The sequence below is a fragment of the Filicampus tigris genome, chromosome 6 (genome assembly GCF_054856515.1).
Source record: "Filicampus tigris isolate MCC_2025a chromosome 6, RoL_Ftig_1.0, whole genome shotgun sequence".
NCBI classification, from domain to species: Eukaryota; Metazoa; Chordata; class Actinopteri; order Syngnathiformes; family Syngnathidae; genus Filicampus; species Filicampus tigris.
This window is the reverse complement of record NC_141222.1, coordinates 271,858-296,235: the sequence shown is the minus strand read 5'-3', so window position 1 is coordinate 296,235 and position 24,378 is coordinate 271,858. Positions and strand designations below refer to the sequence as shown.

General features: G+C 41.0%; 1 protein-coding gene across 3 annotated transcripts in view; it reads left to right on the top strand.

The window, feature by feature from the left end:
- LOC147145414 (E3 ubiquitin-protein ligase DTX4-like) overlaps positions 1-23,530 on the top strand; it is a 66,551-nt gene extending 43,021 nt beyond the window's left edge. For all 3 annotated transcript variants that reach the window (XM_086033128.1, XM_086033126.1, XM_086033127.1), the window contains exons 9-12: positions 21,141-21,294; positions 21,403-21,492; positions 21,776-21,874; positions 21,960-23,530. In XM_086033128.1, coding sequence (XP_085889254.1) covers positions 21,141-21,294; positions 21,403-21,492; positions 21,776-21,874; positions 21,960-22,091 — 475 coding nt within the window. In that variant the 3' untranslated portion in view covers positions 22,092-23,530. The remainder of the gene's footprint in view (positions 1-21,140; positions 21,295-21,402; positions 21,493-21,775; positions 21,875-21,959) is intronic.
- Positions 23,531-24,378: the final 848 nt, after the last annotated feature.

Genomic DNA, 24,378 nt, shown 5'->3' with positions numbered 1-24,378 from the left:
CTTTATCCACAACCTCAGGCTGGGCTTGTCTCCGATTTTCATGTGCTGTCCTTTGAAGAGCGAACGTGGCGCAACTCGGTGAATAGGTTGCACCGAAGAGATGTTCTGTCATTTTGTACTTAGCAACATCCTGATTGAGGTCTCCTTCAGGCCACCACAGAAAGCGCATAAAATCGGTGTCTTCTTCAGGAACACGCACTTGGTAGTATATCTTTTCGATGTCCGCCATCATGGCGATTGGTTCTTGTCTGAAGCGAGTCAACACTCCGACAAGCGTGTTCATTAAATCTGGTCCTTGTAGAAGCTCACTGTTCAATGAGACTCCTTGATAGTGTTGGAGTTGTTGGTTGCTATGGGGTCACCAGGACGCAAGCCCAATTATCAATTCACAGAAACAACTCACTGCATGTTTGTTTTATCATTCAAGAAGGCCTCCAATATATAAATAATAATTATAATAAAGACTCACACAAATCGATTGAATTTTCTCGTCAGTTTTCTTTACCATCTCTCAAGTTCAGGAACCATACAATAAGCAGATCCGGTCAGCTTTCCCATCCTCGCGAATGCTCTCACCCGAGACGGGCGAGGGCAGAAAAGGGGCGCGGTCTAACGTGCAGCCCTCACATTTATACTGTCTTCAAATTCTAAACATAATGTGGGTTGGTCTCCTCCCTGGCTGGCCCTGCCTATAAGAATAAGAATAAGAATAAGAATGCCTTTATTGATCCCACAGTGGGGAAATTTTCATTGTTACAGTAGCAAAGATATAGGTCACACAGGGGCGGCGGCATAATGTGGCCATTAATGTATAACATTGACGGCAAACATTTAGAATCAAACCTATGTAGATATACGCAGTAACATGTGTATATACACATGTGTATACACACCAACCTACATCTACATAAAAAATATGAGGAACACTCATTTCGGCCTGTACATAGTACAGAGGAAAAAATACTCTAAGTGACAGTGCTGCAGTGCTGTAGTGAAATGTAAGGAACAGCATTGGATAAAAATAAAACTAGACTAACAGTAGTGGGGAATGTTGAGTATTGCACGGTATTACAGTAGTGGGGAATATTGGGTATTGCACGATACGAGCTCAGGTGCAGGACTGCACAATTGCACTAATGACCGCCAGTTTGTAGAGACTACACAATGTTCTTGTTAAAGAGTCTGACAGCAGCAGGCAAGAAGGAACGGCGGAATCTCTCCTTTGCACAGCGAGGGTGTAACAGTCTGTCACTGAAGGTGCTGTGGAGTGCTGTTAGGGTGCCCTGGAGGGGGTGGTCCGGGTTGCCCAGCATTGATGACAGCTTGGCCAACATCCTCCTGTCCCCCACCGAGTCCACAGAGTCCAGGGAGCAGCCCAGGACAGAGCCGGCCCTCTTGACCAGTTTGTCCAGCCGCTTCTTGTCCCGGGCCGAGACGCCGCCTGCCCAGGTGACCACTCCCTGGAAGATGACCGATGCAACCACCGAGTCATAAAAGTTCCTGAGGAGTGTCCCCTGAACCCCAAAAGACCTCAGTCTCCTGAGTAGGAAGAGTCTGCTCTGACTCTTCCTATAGAGGGCGTCTGTGTTGTCGCACCAGTCCAGTTTATTGTTCAGATGAACACCCAGGTACTTGTAAGTTGAGACTCTCTCAACATCTGTTCCCCGGATGTTCACTGGTGCAGGTGAAGAGTGCTGGCGCCTACCGAAATCCACAACCATTTCTTTGGATTTCCCCGCATTGATCAGGAGGCGGTTCTGCTGGCACCAGTCCACAAAACCCTGAGTAAGTTCTCTGTACTCCCGATCATCTCCGCCTGTGATGAGGCCGACAATCGCAGAGTCGTCAGAGAACTTCTGCAGGTGACAGGTAGGGGTGTTGTAGTTGAAGTCCGAGGTGTAGAGGGTGAACAGGAAGGGAGCCAAGACAGTTCCCTGTGGGGCCCCCGTGCTGCAGAGGAGCACGTCAGACACACAGTCCTGTGTCCTCACATACTGTGGCCGGTTTGTGAGGTAGTCCTGGATCCATGTGGTGAGGTGGTGCGCCACCCCCGCCCGCTCCAGCTTGTCTCCCAGTAGGGTGGGCTGGATGGTGTTGAAAGCACTGGAGAAATCAAAGAACATGATCCTCACAGTGCTCCCCGCCTTCTCCAGGTGGGAGAGTGAAGTGTGGAGGAGGTAGATGATGGCATCATCCACACTGATGCCAGGCTGGTATGCGAACTGGAGTGGGTCCATTGAGGAGCTCACCAGGGGGCGCAGGTGGACAAGGACCAGTCTCTCCAGGGTCTTCATCAGGTGAGACGTCAGCGCCACTGGTCTGAAGCTGTTGAGCTCCTTCGGGTGGGGGGTCTTTGGCACCGGGACCAGGCAGGATGTTTTCCATAGCTGGGGGACTCTGCCCAGCTTCAGGCTCAGGTTGAACATGTGCTGGACAATTCCACACAGCTGGTCTGCGCAGGATTTGAGGAGCTGGGGGCTGATGCCATCTGGACCCGCTGCCTTCCTCGCCTTCATCTTCTTCAGCTGGTTCCTCACCTGAGATGTTGTGAAGGCCAAGGCTGGGCAGGAAGGAGTGGTGGCTATCTGGTGTAGCTGGGAGCTGGAGACTGTGGAGAAAAGAGGGGAGGGGGTGACACGCCCAGCAGGAGGAGTAGGTGGAGACTGCAGCAGGAGAGACTGAGTGGAGGCAGGCATCTGATCGAACCTATTGAAAAAGAGATTTAGCTCATTTGCCCACTGCAGGTCCCTCCCAGTCCGGGTCTTGGGTTGTCCGTGGCCTGAGATGGTCTTCATGCCCCTCCAGACTCCCCTGGCGTTATTCTGCAGCAGCTGCTCCTCCATCCTCTTCCTGTAGGACCTTTTCCCCTCTCTGATCCTCCTCCTCAGCTGGCGCTGCACAGTCCTCCGCTCCTCTATGTTGCCTGACGCAAAAGCCCTCCTCTTCTCCTTCAGGAGAGCTTTTATGTCTGGTGTGATCCAGGGTTTGTTGTTGGAGAAACACCTTACTGTCCTGGTGGGTATGGTGTTCTCCATGCAGAAATTTATATAGTCTGTAACAGTGTCCGTTAGACTACTAATGTCTTCCCCGTGAGCATCGCTGAATACTTCCCACACAGTTGTGCTGAAGCAGTCCTTTAAGGCCTCCTCGGCCTCTCCAGACCATCTCTGAACCGTGCGGGTCACAGCTGGCTGCCTGCGGACCAGAGGTTTGTACACAGACTGGAGAGCCACCAGGTTGTGATCAGCTTTGCCCAGCGGGGGGAGGGGCAGTGATGTGTATGCCTCCTTGGTGTTGGCATAGAAAAGGTCCAGTGTTTTATTGTCTCTGGTGTGGCAGGTGACATACTGTGTGAATGAAGGCAGAGAGGAGGAAGGGGAGGCATGATTGAAGTCACCAGAGATGAGTACCAGGGCATTTGGGTGCTGTGTTTGTAGCCTGCTCACTGCTGCAGTCAAGACATCACAGGCTGTGTCGCTGCTGGCAGCTGGTGGGACGTAGACGGTCACCGCGATCACGTGACTAAACTCTCGCGGGATGTAGAATGGCCTCATGCCAACAGCTAGCAGCTCAATATCCCTGCTGCAAAGCTGCTCCTTAATCGTGATGTGCCCAGGATTACACCATCTATCGTTCACAAACACAGCCAGCCCTCCTCCTTTCCTCTTTCCACTCTCCAGCGTCCTGTCCGCGCGTATGATTTGGAAGCCGTCCAATTCTACGACCGCGTTCGGTGTTAGCGTTGTTAGCCACGACTCCGTGAATAGCATCAGGCTAGCCTCCCGGAAGTCCCTCTCGTGCCGGGTAAGCGCCGCTAGCTCGTCCATCTTGTTGGGGAGCGATCTAACATTCCCCATGATAACAGACGGGAGGACGGGATGGTATCGTCTCCTCCTTTCCCTGCGTTTAACCCCCGCACGAGATCCCCGTCTCTTCCTCCTCAGCTCACGGGGGATATCGGGTCTCGCCCCGGGAGCCGGCGCATGGTTAGCACGGAGTGCTAACAGCTGATTCCGGCTGTAAACAATGGGGGCTCGGCTCCGAGCCAAGTCGCCGGACACGATCGCGCAAAAAATAGCCATCAGCAGCAGCAAGAATACCGCAGTTTGGGTGTCCATTGCTACGCAAGTTACGACTATCAATTATACGAAAAAGGTATGAGGTAGAGTAATAATATTATATATGGGGCTGATCTAGATCAGGGCATGCTGACTTTGAACTGATTATGCGATGTGTAATTCCCAATTTTTTTTTTGGTTAACCTGTTGGCTAATATAAAGCCATTCTTATAGATTCAGGTCCTTCAGACCCTCTTTCAGCGTGAAATACTGAGGCTGGCATAATTTAGAATTTAGTCATTTGTAAAAAGGAGCACCTCCCTCTTTTGACCCCACAAAAGTGGGGTAGCCATAAATTTAGATCCATGTCGCGTGCCAGAAAAATCGAGATGCACCTGTGAAGATATAGCCCCTGTGACGATGTGTGACCACTAATGAAATCAACTGATAAGTTTGCCATGGAAGGCCAAGCAAGACAAAGGTCACAGCAAGATAACGGCCCGGCTCAAGTCACCTATCTAAACATATACGCCAAAGAGGCCTAGGCTAGCAACCCCATCTGAGTGACCTTATGGATCAGTCATCTAAAACTTTCGATTGAGCCAACATGTGCCAAATTTTATCACTGTCATCGGTGGATTTTGCCCATCCAATCGCTGTGATGTAGCTCTTCTTGTTCCTCCTGGACGTGGTTGGGAATCCTGGACCTGTAATGTCAACCAGCTTGTGATAACAAAGTTTGCAGTCCGGTATTTTATGAAACAATGTCTTGTCCCTTCAGAATTCTCACGACAAAGGTCGTCTTAACTTTACAGAACATCTATCGTCCAGCCTGTTTATATTTAATACATATCCTTGGTAAATAAAGAAATATTTTGTCAAATTTTCCGAACCAATTGCTAAGTATTCCCTGTCTTAAGGATATATATAGAACATGGAGAAAGAATGTATCAATTAAAACTTATCCCAAAACAGTTTTAATCTCCCAAAACAGTTACTCACCATAGCAAAACATCCAATCTTTCAACAGCAAAAACGAAACACAGCTCGTCTTAAATTTTTTTTCCAAATACTGCCAAAATCCTTACACTTTTCCCAGGTTTGTAGCCACAGAGGGCCAAGGGGTGGCCACTCCCCCTGACCACCTAGTGGAAAATTTGGTACCTGTGATTTTCCTGCCACTTTCACATGGATGCTGTAGTCTACGCTTTGACCTCTTGATCCCGTATGAAAAAGGTTTTTAAAAGTTTCACCTGAAAATTACGTTTTATGTGTGTGGATCACCTGTGCGTCAAACCCTCCATATACAAACACATAAAATGTATGTCGTTTATATATCTTATACATCTTATACATTTTAAGGAGAATTCTACTCGTTTTGTGTAAGGAAGATATGGGATACTCTGCCACATTTTTAATATAAACTGCGTATTTAAATAATACATTTACAAATGGTGTGAAGGCAAACACTAAAATAATCTCTTTAAAGTCAAGAACATTCAATTCTCACAGTCAATGTCAATAAAATAATCAGTTCACACTATAGAAATCAAACAACAATGACAGATCAGTCATTGTTCATCATACCATCCACAGCCATGGTTTCATGAGATAAAATGCACACATATAAGGAGGCACATACGGCCGCCCCTCAATGATGTGTTGTTCAACTCTGGCCACCCCAGTGAAAAAATTCTAGTTACGCCCCTGCTTTCTCCACCCACGGTCAAATAAAGGAAAAAACAATGTGGTTAACAATGTGGAACAATGTGGTTAATTTAATTCAGAGCGTCCAATAACAACAAATCCATAATTTCCTAATATCCGTAAGTAATATTAATGTTGAATTGACAGAAGAAAATAAATATGAAATAATAATTGACCTCCAAAAAATGTGTTCATCATCATTCTTATTCCCACCCTCCACTGTCTAAATTAAACTCAACCGTAATTAATAGGTCTACAATAGCTTCTAATTAGGGCTGCCAAAATTACAAATGTCAAAAAGCATTAATTACAGAGAATAATTAAAATTTTATAACATAAATTTACTCGGTTAACTCAGTTTTATTTACTTCCTGTGGCAGATTCCTTTTGATCACTTTGCAGCCACACGTAGAGCAGAGGTCACTGTCACCAAGACAGGCCTTTACGTAGTTTTCCTTGAAACAGTTACTCTATGGTTCATTATAGAAATCCAAAATAATTTGTGCACTTTGCAAAGCGAAATTCAAATACCATATTACTTGTACGTCTATGGTGCGTTGTTCAACAGTTGTATTTTACAGGAAAATAATAATATTCAGGGCTCAAAGAAGGCTATTAGAATAGCCTTTGAATCAAACTATACTTTTCATTTTTTCGTATTAATACCAACATTTTACTCAAGTAAATATTGTTTCCAAGCCTTGTAAAATGTAATAGTTGAAAAATAGGATTAATCTCAATTAGTTATAGAAATTTTGCAATGATTTTTTTTTTTTTTGACTGTACGGCTTCGGACACTTTCTACATCTTAATTGTTTCCCATTTGTGTCTTTCAGCAAAGCTCATGGCCTATGTTCAAGTCAAAGAACATAGTTCCACAGACTCCATAGTTCCAACTCCATAAAAATACTATTATACATAATTCATTCATTTGTCAAATCCACTACAAAACCATTCTGCTCCCTGTTCACGAAGCAAAAAATTAAAATTGTTTTCTTAAAATTCTTTATTCAGTCCAGGTTAATAATATCATGTCCAGGGCAACAAAAATGTTTATACCATCAGCAAAGATCATTAACTTCAGAATTGGTGATACTTTATATAATATATAAAAGACAAACAACTTGGGCCCGAAAAACTGAGCCTTAAGGGGAAATCCACAAACCTCTTTCATTTAATGTGATCCAGTCGTCAATTGCAAATATAGTAATCTAATACAATACAATATAACACAAATGTCTGGGCAAACAACATTGTGAGAAACCCCTCATTTCCTCAACATTTCCTGCACCTTTGTAATTCCATTTTTTAACCATATCAAATGCTTCTGGTCCGCAATAATAATTATAAACAAATATTAACAACAACAGAAAATTCAACCTCAATTTTGCAGAAACTCACTCATTAAAGCAGGGGGCTAAGAATATATCCCCTGCAAAAAGTGAGGAACACTGTACACAAATAGCCTTTTCCCTCCTATACTTCCCTGCTGCTATTCTCACTACGAGATCTTCAACTATTACAGATGTCGATCCATAGGTAATCTATTGGAATCAGTGTCACTTGTACCCATAATCTGAGTCCGGTGGTTTCTAATCCCACCATTGGCTGATTCCATAATTCTCCAATCCCCCACAAAAGAGATTTTTTTTTTCTTTTTTGTACACAGGGTATCAACATTCTCTCGTGATTGGTTGTAATACTGTGTTTCATTGCTCCTAAACAAAGTCATAACAGCTAATCCAAAACTAACAGTAACACCACAAACTAAATAAAACAAAACATGTTCATTATCCCAACAAAGTAAAAACAGCATTGCTTTCAGAATGAAAACTTAACTTAGGCTACATCTTCCATTCATAAATGTAACTATATTTCCAGCAAATACATTTTTTGTGTCTGTCTATCAATCAATATCATAGGAGAATATTCATTCATTCATTATCCATACTGCTTATCCTCACAAGGGTCGCGGGCGTGCTGGAGCCGATCCCAGCTGTCTTTGGGCAGTCGGCAGGGGACACCCTGAATTGGTTGCCAGCCAATCGCAGGGCACACAGAGACAAACATCCGCACTCACAATCACACCTAGGGGCAATTTAGACAGTCCAATCAATTTACCATGCATGTTTTTGGAATGTGGGAGGAAACCGGAGTACCCGGAGGAAACCCACGCAGGCACAAGGAGAACATGCAAACTCCACACAGGGAGGCCGGAGCCAGGATCGAACCCACGACCTCTGAACTGTGAGGCAGACGTGCTAACCAGTCGATCACCGTGCCGCCCATCATAGGAGAATAGCATTACTAATATTATTATTATTATTATTATGAGCTCTCTGGGGCCATTCATTCATTATGTGGACCGCCTACCTTCACAAGGGTTGTGGGTGTGCAGGAGCCTATCCCAGCTGAATTTGGGCAAAAGGCGGAGTACCCCCTGAACTGGTTGCCAGCCAATCGCAGGGCACACGTAGACAAACAAATATTCACACTTACAATCATACCTAGGGACAATTCAGAGTGTTCAATTAACCTACCGTGCCTGTTTTTGGAATGTGGGGGGGGGAAACCCACGCAGGCATGTGGAGAACATGCAAACTCCACACAGGAAGGCCAGGGCTGGATTCGAACACACGACTTATACACTGTGAGGCAGATATGCCAATCTCCACTGGCCCACCTGTACAAATTATTTGGTTAAGAAATAGAAATTGGGAAAAAAAATCAGCAATGCTTTCGTCAACTTTGTACACCGGGGACTAATGTGCAACATATGTGATTCCTTCATCAGGTCATCAATAGTGATTGTCACATCCTTATCAATATTACATTATGTCTTAATTTTCACAAACAAACTAATAATTCTACGCCTTTTATCTGATGTTTTGTCTAAATAATCCATTGTCCTCCAGTTCCTTGTCAAATCCTAAACAAAATCTTGGAGATTGCCACATCAAATTTTAACATTATATGTTATAGGTGATGTCCAGTGTGTCCTGCTATTAAAACTAAAAGTGAAAAGTATCCCGTCTATCCATCTCTCGTTTTTCTTTAGAGTAGCCCCCTGTGAAAAATATAAACGTATATATGTTTTTAGCCAAGTACCCCACACCAGTGCAAATCATTTTGATAGAAAAAAACATAAGAAAACAAAAACTTAATACAAGGTGTTGTGTCATTATGCATTTATTATTAAACTCTATTAATTTGTTATTATTTTATTTATTTATTCAAGACTCTGTCATGGATGCTAATATCTAAATGGTTTATATTCTCACATATAATCACATATAATCTCCCTTTTTGGGAACCCGTAGTCCAATGTCAGGTTCTCTTGCACCATAATTCATGTCCTGTCCTTGTCTGATTACGTCTGGCACCATAGCAAGATAGTCGTGGGACACCTGTATAATACTTTACATTGAAATCTTGCTTGTATAAAGATTTCCGTTGATCAGTACTAGACGGCTTAACTATATCGAGCAAAAGAAAAGGAAGATATCAAATTATAGACCTGTTTTGCTGTTACCTCAATTTTCTAAAATACTTGGGGAGCCTTTTGTAGGAAACATTTAATTTAGCAAATAACCCCCTAGTCAACATTTGTAGCAGTGATGGGATTTGTAAAAAAAAAAAAAATGTATGACTCGTCTCCAGCTGAATCTATTTTAGAGTGGCAAAGGCTTGTATTCCACTTGACAAGTTTATTTATTGTGGTCTGCGACTACACAGATAAGCAATATTAAAGTAACATCCTCCAATACACATCCATTAATTTACAGCACGCCTAGACTTCTCAATTCACCCATCTAATAATTAAACAACCAAACCATATAACCAATTTACGTTTACCCGTCTTACTAGAATATTTAACAAACTTGCCAAAATTACTAACGTTTATTGACGTGACATCACTCACAAGCACACAGCTATGCAGTAGTGTACAGTAATCACCTAACAGGATTCAGGAACATTATAAATGATTAAACTCATCTTTTGGTATTCATACATAAAAATAAATGTGACGGAATATAGTCAAAATTATGGAGTCTGCCGGCACTCCAACAAACTTGGGTTTGGAGATAAACAAACATAGGGACGGAGGGCCAATCAGGGCCTCTGTGTTTTTTTTGTTTTTGTTTTTCATTGGACATTGTCTGCCACCATTTTAAGATGGTCCACCATTTTGTGATCACTTAACTATGACTCAGCACAAATTTCACTACCTCATATCAACGTTTGCATAAGTATAGTGTTTGCTTAAGTATGCTTCCCTTCACTATTTTTGGCATCATTTTACAATTCTTCCAGTTTCTCCACTCCTCCAAGGCAGTGGTCCATCCAATCACACCCACAAAATAGCAATGGAGCTTTGAGATGTCCCGCATGATAAATGAAACACATTATTATAATTACCTAACAATCCCTCTGTCATACAACAAGGTCACTCCCCCTCCTTTTATTTCGGTTCTCCTTTTTTCACAGCTGTGTCCCACACACAGGCTCGTAACATCACCGCAATGTAGACCAAACACTTCAAGACGTCCATTCCACGTCTCCCCACCTCAATCTGACACTCAAAATTCAGAACTTAAGAAAAAACGCTTTGTCTCCCCGCTACTTGATACTAATAGTATTCTATTATCACACAATCCACAGAAAAGTCATAAAAAATCAAATACTCATACGAGGCAAACATAAACAAACAACGATCAAATAAAACACCATGAAATAACATTCAGAAGGCATGCGCCGTCCGAACGTAGAAAAAGCAACTCAAAATAGACAATTTAACATGCAAGATCACAATTATTGACAAAGGCAGATAATGTTAAATCCACTTGATTAATTATTGATTATAACTGGCGACTCGGACCCGATTGCCCTATCTCGTGAACTCTGTATATACGTCACAAACCATAGTTATTGGAGTCGCTCCCACAACACACTGCTAATCAGCTGTACGTCTCTCCGAGGCCCTTCAGCGGCACTCGGGTGCCCTCTGGGCACAAGGCTCCCAGGCCTTTCTGGTGGCTACCGCTGGCCAAGCGGTCACACCTTCACTTCCACTAAACTACGTTAAACAAACTGTACAACAATCACACCAAAAAGCGCAAACAGGACAGCTGCATGCTTGAAGCATTTTATACAACGCTGCTTAAGTAAATGATGTCAATAACAACAAGCAAGTAACACAAATATCAACCACTATACAGCAATAAATTCCTGAATTTCAGAGCATTTATCTAACATTATTTTAGGCCACGCTCCTCAACTCCACAATATCACAAAAGTGGACTAAAATATTGTGGACTATGATATTGTATTGGTTGTTCATTAATTTGTTCTATTTTAGGTCTTAGTATCTGAGTTGTATCTCTTTGCTTGGGGATAGCACCAGATGGCATGGCCAAGCTATTTTCATAGTGACACGTGGATGTTTTCCTTTGTGGCTCGATGTGTGGATTGTAATCATGTTGACTTAATGCTTCATCTTCTGCATGGGTAGGCATGCTTACGGGAGACTTTTTATTATGCTCTTCACACTCTTGATACACCTTGAGTTTTGCTTTGGAAGCAGCTAAAGCTGCGTTGATTTGCAATTGTTCCCGTTTAGCTTTCAGACGTGCATTTTTTCCTCTTCTCGTTTAGCTTTCAGACTTGCTTCTTCTATTTCTAATGCTTGTCTTTCTTTAAGAGCTTCTGCTTGTGCTATCATTGCGGCTTGTTCGGCTTGTTCTTTCATTCGTGCTGATGATGCAGTAGAAAAAACATTTGATAATTTCAATGTCGATGTCGCCCTTGATGTAGCCTTTGATAAACCAGTGTTTGACACACTTGTCTTCAGCAGTCACTTCATCAAAATTTGCAGTCTGAATCCATGTTTCCACTACACTTATAAATTCACGACATGTCGTTTCCTTATTTTTAATCCAGCTTTCTTGGTCTTTTATTTCACAAGGTTTGAAATATGAATGCAATTCATAGTTAATTTTATTGAATTCGGCAAACAGTTTTTGTATTATTTTTGTTCCTTTTGTACGACCTTTATATCAGTCACGGTTTCCTCTTCGTTGTATATTTCCACTTTTATTTTACAATATTTCTTTCTTAACTGTCTCAGCTTTTCTGTCCGTGCTTCAGTAAGGTATTTTATTTCTTCTTTTAGTCTATTAGGCGTGAGCTCCATCTTGCGGCTTGAAAAGGATATTGCATCCTTCTGATTTGGTCTCATTGAATTTGTCAGGTGTGATCCCTTTATTGCATCTTGAACTTCGAGCTCCTCCTTCTGACTCGATCTCACTGACGAGCTTGTTGTTGCTGGCTTCTATTTTTCATGAATTGTTTATGACACGGAAATTGACAATTGTGGAGTTTTTTTGTGACGATTGGTCCGCTTCAGGTGCACGTTAGGCAGAAAGTATGACGCATTGCGGTCATCGATGTTGCATGCTAATTTATGTTAGCTCCATACTCTTCTGTATCGGACTTTGTTGTTAGCTTTTTCAGTTACCATACTATTTTCTACAGTTAGCGGCGCTTTCTTCTAGCCAGCTTTTGACTATTGTAATTGCAGAAATTTTACCATTATCTTCAATGTTGGTAGTCGAAAGTAGTTCTGACTCGTCCATAGTAGCACATCTTCTTATCTATGATTTGAATTTCTTTGAATTACTCACACAGACTCAAAGTTCCTTTTTTGTGTTCTTGTATTGAAGGTTTTGTAATCCAACAAAGTGAGCAATGTCATTTCGCACAGCAGGTGGATAACATGTACTTAGACTATGAGCACGGTCAAAAGCTGTTTGCTTCCGTGACTACCAGTACACTGTATACTAAACACTGTCTGCTATGCTACTACTACTGCTAATGCATTAAATCTTTATGATGACAGAAATTGAGATACTACTTTATGCTGACAGAATTGAGATAGTACTTGATGACAGAATTGAGATAATACTTCAAAGCATTGGCTCTCACAGCCATTTACAAACACTTTAAGCGACGTCACTCAGGAGGACTACTGGAAGATGAGAGAAAGCAGAAAGCCGGAGTATCTTAAATCCATTTATCTAATTAACTAATATCCCCCGGTTTTACTGAAATTGCTGTTATGTCCGACGTATTAACGTGCATCGTTAAGTTTCATTTCTCGAAGCAGTGGGTTGCAGTTATGCCGTGTTGTGTTTCAACTTTGTGCATTATGTAGCTAACGTTCTCGGAGCTATTTCACTCCAGTCAAATTGTGTTGGTGCTTGTAGGTAATGTTACGTTGGTTCCGCTGCTTTATGTACCTATAAATAGTAACATGCGACATCAGTTTATATATCTGATCCGGAAAGCTCTCTGTGGGCGCAGTTGAAGACACATTTATTTTCTCGGGCTTTTGATCAGACCTGAAATTTTCAGCTCTTTTCCGGTATCAATAGTACATAGTGTTTATGTTAATTTATTGACTTTATTTATAGTTTTATTTATATGTTCATATGTTTTTTACATCTATATTTATTAATACGTGAATCACAACCTTTTATTGTTTTTTTTATTTATTGTTATGTTTGTGAAGTGCTTTGTTACTTCCACTACCCACATTGATGAACAAACGCTGATGGTAAAACATAATTTCTGCCATACAATAGTCAAAAGCTGTAGTTAGAAGAAAATGGCACTAATTGTTACGAGAAAAGCTAAACAACAAAGCCCGATACAGAAGAGCATGGAGCTAGCAACAATTAGCATGTGACATCACATACATATGTGACATCGCAATATGTCACGTGTTCAGTTTAACGTGGATATAAAGCGGACAAATCATCACAAATAAACTCAAGAAAGAACTGTGCTCACCAACCATCGCATCACAAGTAAACCCAAGAACGAGCCGTGCTTGTCAATTGCCGCGTCACAAACATATTTTAATGAACAAACAATGGAAGCCAGAGGCAACATGCTCGTCAATGAGACCAAGTCAGAAGGAGGAGCTCGAAGTGCAAAATCCTGATCAACCCGCAAGAGGGAGCTCATATGCCTAATAGACTTAATGAGACAAAGTCAGAAGAAGGAACTCGGAGTGCAACATCCCGTTCAAGCCGCAAGAGGGAGCTGATCCTAACAGATTAGAAGACAAAATAAAGGACCTTCTTAACGCACGGACAGGAAAGTTGAGTCAGTTAACAAAGAAATCCCATAAAATAAAACTGGCTATAGAAAATGAAGAGGAAATTTTGCCTGATATAAAGGTCATGCAAAAATAATCAAAAGAATATGAAACACTGTTAATTGAATTATATCGCATTAACTATGACTTGCAGTCATATTTCAAAACTAGTGGAAGGGACGAAGATCAAGAACACTGGTTTATACCTAAGACTAAGGCATGCCCTGAATTTATAAGTACCATACAAGCATGGATTCAGACTGCACCCCATCCTCATAAACACACAAACAGTTGACACAGTGGACACTTTCAAATACCTGGGAGTAACTGTGGACAATAAACTCACTTTTGATCAGCACACCACGGACATTCAAAAAAGAAGTTAACAAAGACTGTCAGTCATCCGTAAACTCAAAGGACTATACGTTGTATCCCACCTTCTGTTACTACTGTATCAAAGTATTGTTTAACCCATCCTCCTGTACTGCTCCACATGTTTCTTTACCATGCTCTCTGTCACCAACCGCACCAAACTCACACGCATCACAAACACAGCAGCTAAAATCATCGGCCTACCCACACCAAACATCTCGGATTTAAACAACAGGTCCATCATTCCGAATGGCAAACTCGATAGTCCAGGACACCACTCACCCACTACACCGATATATCATTCCCTTACCTTCAGGGCGTAGATACAGGTCCATAAAATGCAGGAGGGCTCGCCTGGGGAAAACCTTATCCCTACAGCCATTTCCGCTCTAAATAAAAGACCCCGCTGACTCACCTGACCAGTACGCAGCAACCCCCACCCATCAACTCCATCAAAGTTGTGGAGGTGTATGAATGCATGGACCCAGGCAGCAGCGCAACGTATTGTACAGAGACACTGGCAGAGCGGCTGAATTTTTCTAGGGGGCGGTAGCGAGCCATCTTTTAAAGATTGCACAATTGAATAATTACTTAATGATAAATATACCAGGCCTTCTATGTGTGCAAAGTTTCATGAGTTTTCGTCCGTGTTTACTTTCTTAAAATCAGCATTGTGTTATTGGCAAACTGCATTACCATGGCAACACCTTTTTGCGAAAAATCTCAAACTTCGTGTTTTAACATCATGAAGGCCTAAACACTCTTCCGAGCAAATATGAGGGAGATCTGCCTAACCTGCCAGGAGAGAAATATGAAAGAATGAAACATTTACTTCATTTAGCCAGTGGGTGGCCACGACGATAAAAAGTTAGTTCGTAGATGTCTTCAAGTGTAGACTCTCATCAAATGTGTGACATTTGTACACGATATCATGTTGATCACATTACAGCTGCTTTTAAAGTCAATGTGATGCCGAATTGTAAAGTAAATTAAAAATGGCGGACTTCCTGTTAGGTCTAGCACATAGCTCCAAGAGACTTTTTTGTAGGTGTTGACCTGTTAGATAGACCAGCACATTTTCGTAGATATAGGTAAAACGTACAACCGGGGCTGATTTTTAAAAACAAATCATAGGGGGCGCTTGCGAGCCATTTTTTTAACAATTGCGACTTAAAACAACAAAAAAAAAGATTATTTCACCAGGCCTGATGTATGTGCAAAGTTTAATGAGATTTCATGCATGTTTAGACCGTCAAAATCAGCGTAGTATAATTTGCGAACTGCCCGTTGCCATGGCAACAGCTTTTTACGAAAAATCACAAATATCGTATTTTAACATTACAAAGGTCTACAGAATCTTCCGAGGAATTCTGAGGTCGACCTGGTTAACCTGCGAGGAGGAAAAGATCAAAGAATAAAACATGTACTTCCTTTAGCCAGAAGGTGCAACCACTATGATGAAAATTAAGTTCTTAGATGTCTTCAGGCTTCGACTTCTATCAAATGTCAGTAGGTTTTTAGAATAAATTATCATGTGGGTCAAGTTCCAGCAGCTACTGTAATCAGAGCAAATTCATACTTTAAACTTAATTCAAAATGGCAGACTTCCTGTTTGGTTTAGCATATGGCTACAAGAGCCATTTTTTGTAGGCCTTGAACTGGTACATATACAAACAAATTTTCGTCGATCTCGGTGAAAAGTACAACCAGGGCTGAATTTTTAAATATTTCTAGGGTGCGCCAGCGAGCCATTTTTTACAAATTGGACAAACAAATAAAAAAATATTGATGATTTCGCCAGGCTTGACGTATGTGCAAAGTTTCGTGAGATTTTGAGCATGTTCAGACCCTCAAAATTAGCGTTGTTTTTTTTGCAAACTGGCTGTTGCCATGGCAACAGCTTTTCACGAAAAATCACAAATTTTGTATTTTAATGTTAGGAAGTCCTAAACACTCTTCTGAGCAAAGATGAGGTGGACCCGGTTAACCTGCTAGGATAAAAACATCAAAGAAAAAAACATGTATTTCGTACAGACACTAGGTGGCGCTACCACTACGATGAAAAATAAGTTCGTAGATGTCTTCAGGCTTTGGCTATCATCTAATATGAAAAATTTCGAGAAGTTTGGATGATCTGAGTCAAGTTAAAACTGTATTTATTGTCACATTGAATAATCAGACTTTGTGGCACCGTCAAGGCCACGCCCTTCACCGAAAAGTCACAATATTCGTCGTAGAGGAAGATCAATGTCTTTAGGCTTTTCTGACAAATTTTCAATCGGATGCGTTCAACGGGCACCGTGCAGTCAATAAGAATGTAAAAAATTATAGTTTTTGTCACGACTTGGTGGCGCTATATGTATATCAGCATATTATTATATTGATGTCTTCAGGTTGCGACTCTTTACGTACAGGTGAAGTTTGTGATTTTTTTGGAGCATGTGCAGGGGAGTTATTCAGGTTTTTCTCCTGTATGGCGAAAGAAACAATTTACGCCAAATTTGATGCCCCGCCCCGGTCATATAGTTTATCGAAAACTCAAAAAAAAATTCCCAGTTGTTGCCCCACGTCTTAAGATTATATATCCGAAGTTTGAAGTCAATTGGAATAATCCTCTGGGACATGGGTGCAAAAGTATGTACCCTGCAAACGTGCAAAAATGGTCCAAAATTGGACATTCAAAAATTCATAGGTCACTTCCTGTGCACTTTTATGGCTATAATGGACTTTTTTGTACGTCTCAGGGGGCTACACGTGCCTGCCAATTTTCGTAGCCATTTCGCTTGCGCTGTTTACGGCGACTTTAAAATATCAAATTTTTCGCCAGGCCCGATGAGACTACAAAGTTTGGTGAGTTTTTGTGCATGTTTAGGGGTTCAAAAATGCGATCGAATGCGGAGAAAATACAAACAAAATAATAACTAGAGCTGCGAGTAGCTATAACGGGCCCTCGCAACCCTGGCCAAATTGGGGTACTTGCACGTTGGGGTACTTGCAAATCGGGGTACTCGCACTTAAGACAATAAGCATAAACATTGTCTGTGTTTATGCCTGGTCTGATGTATGTCCAAAGGTGCATGAGTTTTCCCCTAGGTTTAGATTGTCAAAAACAGCGTAATTTGTCTTTGCGAATGGCTCATCACCACGGCAACAGCGTGCAACGCAATAAAAAACTTGCAATAACTTTTCATCTTTACCATGTTTAGGCGAAACACCTAAAGTTTGTAGAAGATCGGATAAAATCTCTTGGAGTTTGTTAAGCTGGCCAGCAAAGTTGTATTTTGTTAGCCATAGATTTAGATATTTTATTTTTGAAGAACATTAACTCTCTACAAATGTCCAATCTTGCATGTTAATCCGTGTTTTGCATCCTTTAAGTTAATATTTTTACTGTTTGTTGCGCCCATGTTGGAGTCAGTGGTTCACCTAAAGTGACTGTACTGACTTTTCCCTTGAACAGTGTGGCAATTACTTTCTGTCTGAGGTCATTCTCAAGCTTCTACCACAAGTGGCGGATAATTCTTGCCTCTGCTTCCTCAGACAGTTGCCACTCCAAAATCCTGTTCAGAATGAGACAGTCAACCTCCACTCACACCCTTGCACATTCACTCCTTTTTACGCGTACAGGGCCCGTTGCCCTTTTCCTCTTTATAGACTAATCGGTCTACTCGATAGGGACTAGTATTCTCGAGGCTTGTTTCATGGCTTTTCAGGTTACTTCTGTCTCATAAGTGCAACCCACTCAAACCAAGCCTATCCTTGAGTATCCTACTCACAACAGTTGTCTTCACTCCTTCAGTATCCCGTCAACCCTCAGTTCCCGGACGCAGAGCCGAGACCCAGTCCCAGAAAGGGTCTGAATGAGTGGCCACGGTCTTTACCTGGATCTCGACTCCGCTCCCGGAAGCCTCGGGTATCTTGGGATCCGGCTCGAAGGACCAATTTAAATGTCAGGTTCATCAGATAGACATTTATGAAAACAACACAAAATAAGGAGATGAAGACACTCTCTTTGAATTTTAAAGCTTGCAAGGAGAACATAGAAGAACTGTACAATACAATTATTACAGGCGTTCTAAAAAAGTCTCCCCGTCTCCCTTCTTTTTATTCTCACATCAATACATACATGGGCTTCCAACTCTAAAGGATGGGGTGAGCAAAAGGGCAGTTGAAACGTCTTGTACTTGTCTATATGTCTGCATGTAGGTGGAAAATTACTCAACACATGTGTGGTAAGACATGAGTAGAGAAATCAACACTGTGGCAGGAAATTTCAGCAATCACCTTCATATTAGCAAATGTTAGCTTGACTTCTCCTGACCTCCTTGCGATCAGTTTGTGAAAGCATCATGAGCAGCAAATGTATGATTATCAAACGATAGTAATTATAATATAAATAATTATTCCCACACCCGGGACGGATCAGAGGAGAGTTAGTAAGCTACACAAAAAAAAAATGTGTAGACACAAGGGAGTCTATTCCAAGAGCGAGTTCAAGAGAGAAGTATTATTATTATTATTTTTTTTTTATTTATTTATTTTTTTTAATTTTATTTTTTATTTTTTGTTAAGTTGTTGTGTTTTTATTTTCTTGCACAAGTGGTTAAAAAATCGAACACAACTACAACTGCAATATAATTCAAACATGCATTGGGTGTTGTTTTCATTTCATATGTCCTGTGGAGGCAGATCAACACGAACACATTGGACGCAAATAAAAAAATCATTTTAATTAGTTTCCAGTTGCAGACACGGGTCAGTCCATCTTCACACTCGCCACTAGGGGTCGCACGTGCTCTAGAAATGTGCAGCCTGGAGGTTGAAATGCGTATTCCTTGGTGGCAGCGCCAAAGGGGGCGCATCCTGTGGCTCTGATGTCTCGGCCAGCTCCGCCAGAGACGGCTTGATTGAATAAAGACCCAGGGAGTCAGGCGTCTTTATGCTGGTTTTGGCCTTTTTGTGACCTCCTGCTGAGATAGTACGTCCATGCTATCTGGGGTTGAATTGGAAAGACCATGCATTGGCCTTCCTTTGGCTCTGGCAGGTCGCACCAAAGGCTGGGTCCAGGCACGTCAAAAGGGCCAAATATGTGTATTCCGGGCCTGACTGCGGAGGATCGGGTGTCAAGCCCTGGGTTCACCCGATCTGGCATCTCATTTTCGTTAAATAGAACAACCTCAAAGCATTCCCAGGCATGTTATACTGTATATGGTTTGAAATCTGAGTTTACAGAGATTCCGATGATCCTTACATTACAAGATCCAATCATATATGCAGGCTCTGCGAGCATTTAAGTCAAACAATCGCAAACACACAAAAATACAGAACTCACCATTTCAGCCTCATAAATGTCCAAGATAATGCCATAATCCATCAAAAATGATCTCATTATGTCAACAAGGGTCTATAAAGCCACGTTATTAGCTGTTGCAACCGTTTAATATTTCCATCAGATTTGCATATTTTCTGTCGTTCATGTGATCGCACTAATGCATGCATGGTATCAAAATGGAAATCTGCTTCCTGGTTTTTTGATTGATACCTCACTTGATCCATACTGCTGATTGGTCATTTGTGCCTGCAGTCACAATCAAACTTGCCAAGCTTGCTCGTGATTGACGTATTCAATGGCCAATGAAATTATTAAAAAAAAAAAAAAAACATGTCAGGTTCACACCAAGTGAGACATTAGTAAACAACGCACACAACGAGGAGGGAAGACACTCGACACAATATTGTCTTTTTACTTGCAAGGAAGTGTAATATCACAGTTCCTAAAACCCTCCAGAATAGCAGCCTTTTCCCCTACGTATGTGAACATGGTTGTAATTGGATCACCAAAATGGCACATTTTTCGTTCTCCTGGACCTCTCTTGAGTAAAACTTGTGTAAAATGCTCATTTTCTGTCGTATTATTGTCAAATTTGAAAAATTCAAAGTGTTATCTTCAAAAAGAGACCAAAACTATGCTGATACTCCAAAAGGTTCAATTAAAGCATCAAATTTACTTTGGGTACACCTTATTAGGCGTTCCGGTACAAATGCCAGGTGGAATTGCATGAATTAACCTCAATTGAATGTAGTCATAAAAATAGATGAAATCACTACTGAGTTTTTCAGGGAGGTGAATTTTATTGCTGACATCAATTCAGACGTGTTATATAAGTACCAAAGTACCAACTATCAACCCTTTAAAGTGTCCCTTTTAGGGTGGGAAATGAAAATAGTGGTTGCTAAGATTAAACATGAAGAAACAACTTGGTTAATGTTGACAAGTCACACATTATATTTTGTATTTAGGAGAGTACAACAACTTTGGATATGTTATGTTTAGAATTATATATAAGAGGGAAAAATGCCTAAGTCATGGCACAGTTTTATTTGTTGAGCAATTAATAAAGATTATTTTTTCTTTTGCTTGTTGATAAATCTGGATGAGTGAATTGTTACAACATCGATGTACATTGTGTTTTCAAAAAATAAATAAAGAAAATAACATTGAAATATGACTTACCGGTATGCAATTATGCTGTGTGACTGACAATATATGGCTATTTTTACGTTCGGGGAACACATAAAGCAATCCACATGCACAGATGCCCAAAGTGCACAACACATAAAGCAATCCACATGCACAGATGCCCAAAGTGCACATAAATAACTCCAGAAGTGTGAACTCTGAGCAGAAACAACACAGAATTAACACTAACAGATGAATAATACTCACATTAAATGCTATTTACTCTTTAGTTGCCCTGGACTGACACCTCCCTCGCCGCTCCCCCATTGAAATTAATACCACCAATTCCTTAAAAATACCAAATGTCTCCCTTTTGTATCAGTCTTCAGTGTCCCACCTGTAAAACTATCTATGGTGTAAAGACTGGAAACCAACCAGCGGGGAAGATGGAGTACCACATCATCCCCCATTCACTACCGGGGCATCCCGACTGCAAGAGCATTCGCATAATCTATAACATCCCACCAGGCATTCAGGTATTTGGAAAGAAGTCAGCACCCTCACGTGTTAGTTTGGATTGCATCCATATTCTTGTAACAATGATGTTGACCAACGTGGGATTTCATCTCCTCGCGTGTGACCAGGGACCAGAGCATCCGAATCCAAGGAAGCCCTTCACAGCCAGAGGCTTCCCAAGACACTGCTATCTCCCAGACAGTGACAAGGGACGCAAGGTAAACATCCTTCACCTTGCTGTAACTGATGCTTGTCCGTACGACTTTGTCAAAACAGTTTGGGGGGGACCTTTTACTGTTCCATCATGATTGTGCCCCACAGCATGAATCAAGGTCTGTAAAGGTGTGGTGGATGTGTTTGGTGTGTATGACCTAGTCTGGTGTGTCTTGTTCCTGTAGTAGTAACGTCCAGGCATCCATCTACTTTACAGAGTTTGGACATTTTCGTGTGCATGATCTATGTCAAACTATCCTTCATTTTTATAAGAGCATTTGTCACCAGGTATTGAGACTGCTTCTGGTAGCGTGGGACCGCAGATTGATCTTTTCAGTTGGGATTTCAAACACTACAGGAGAATCTGACACAGTCATATGGAATGAGGTACATTGATTGTTCAATCATTGCTGAAATACAGTAGACTAGTCATGTCAGATTCCAGGGAATAATTTCTCCCATTCGTCTTTAGGTCCACCACAAAACAGAGTTTGGCTCCAACCTAACAGGTCATGGATTCCCTGACCCTGGACACCTTGACAATGTTCTGGACGAGCTCCGAGCTCAGGGCATCACAGAAGATGACGGATTGGCAGAAAAGTGATCAGATGTGGAACCAGGGACGAAAGAAAGAGACAAGAGGAATAGAAAAAGGAAAAGAAGAAAAATCGGCCACACCAGATAACAGGCAAGAAGAGAAGGACAACAAGAGGCAGTCAGTATGGCACTGTTTAAAAGGGGATCAGCGAACATTTAAAAAAATGTTGGTTCAATTAACCATTTAACCAAGAACCTTTTTTAAATACAGTGGAACCTGTAGTTACAAACTTAATTTGTTCCATGTAACTCAAACGTTCATAAATCGAGGTAATAATTCCCATTGAAATGAATGGGAATGCAATTAATCCATTCCAGCCCCAAAATTAAGATATATTTACCTTTTTTTTTTTTTTTTTTTTTAACATCGTGTGGTTAAAAATAAATATAATGCAATATAGGAACAAGTGGAAAACACATTGTTATAAAACACTTAAAGAAACATAACTATTTATTGCAACTAATTAGGGGGAAAAGGGGAAGAGGACTACAGCTCCTAATTGAGAAAGTCTTCTTCTATAATAATATGGAGAAAATCTGATTCAAGCTTACCTGTTTTCTGAAGCAGAGCCATGATTGGTTGTTATCTGAGCCCTGAGCAACTGTGATGTCATTTTCAGTCGACAGAAGTGACAAAATGGCCGCCCCCCGAGATGGCTAAAAACGGGTTGATTTTGCTGCTTAACTCATATTCCACAAACACAATACGAATCAGAATGCCTTTTTTCAACTAGTGGGCCTGCATATCATACATATTCTTGAAAAAGTTCGGGTTGACTTCTCTTTAAGGATGGAGATTGGTAAGAGTTGATTACGATTCTGGGGCGGCACGGTGGTCAACTGGTTAGCACGTCCGCCTCACAGTGCAGATGTCGTGGGTTCGAGTCCGGCCCCGGCCTTCCTGTGTGGAGGTTGAATGTTCTCACTGTGCCTGCGTGGGTTTCCCCCGGTACTCCGGTTTCCTCCCGCATTCCAAGAACATGCATGGTAGGTTGATTGGACACTCTAAATTGCCCCTGAGTGTGATTGTTTGTCTCTTTGTGCCCTGCGATTGGCTAGCAACCAATTTCGGGTGTCCCCCGCCTACTGCCCCTGGGATAGGCTCCAGCACTCCCGCAACCCTTGTGAGGATAACCGGTAGATAATGGATGGAAGGATGGATGATTCCGATTCCGCTATTTAATTCTCAATTCTCTTATAAATATTTTTGGGTAAAAAAGGAGGTTAAGCAAGTAGTTTTAATTGTATCTGTAAACATGATACTTTTTTAGTAGTATGACCTTACAAACTCAACAGTGTGTTCTTTAGATGTCCACATCATAGTACAAAATTTAATTACCTTTAATTAACGCTGTAAATTTGACAGCACTACATATATATACATATATATATATATATATATATACATATATATAAATATATATATATATATATACACACACATATATATACATACATATATATAAATATATATATATTTATATATACACACACATATATATACATATATATATATATATATATATATACACACATATATATATATACATATATATATATATACACACATATATATATATACATATATATACACACATATATATATATACATATATATATATACATATATATATATATATACACACATATATATACATATATATATATATATATATACACACATGTATGTATATATACATATATATATATATATATATACACACATGTATATATATACACACATGTATATATATATACACATGTATATATATATATATATACATATATGTATATGTATACATTTATTTGGATGAGGAATGGTCCCAGTTTTTCGACTTACAACGCGCCGTCCAATTTGTAAGGTAACAGCCGAAATGGCACGTTCCAATGCAGCCACACTCTGCTCCAATGTGCCTGTTGCTGCTGCAAGCCGCCGTCTCTCTCCCTCCTGAAACACGAGTTTAGCGTCGCTCAATGTCCAAAATATAACCAGTCGGGGTTCGTGTGCGCATTCATGCTCTTGTCCGCTTCAGCTTGTGAAAGTGGAGGAGCAATCGCCACTGTATTTTTTATTTTGTGGAGGTGATCATGATTAGATCACGTTTTATGTCAATAAATCCAAACTATTGTGCAGAACACTTTTATACTTTCACAGGTTGAAGTGGACAAGAGTAGTAATATGCATATGCATTTTGGTGGCGATCGGTCACCGTTTTAGACAACAGAACTGACAAAGCGAGCGATATTACCAAGCATGCCTTCCTCGCGTGACGTAGACCACTGAGACCAAAAAC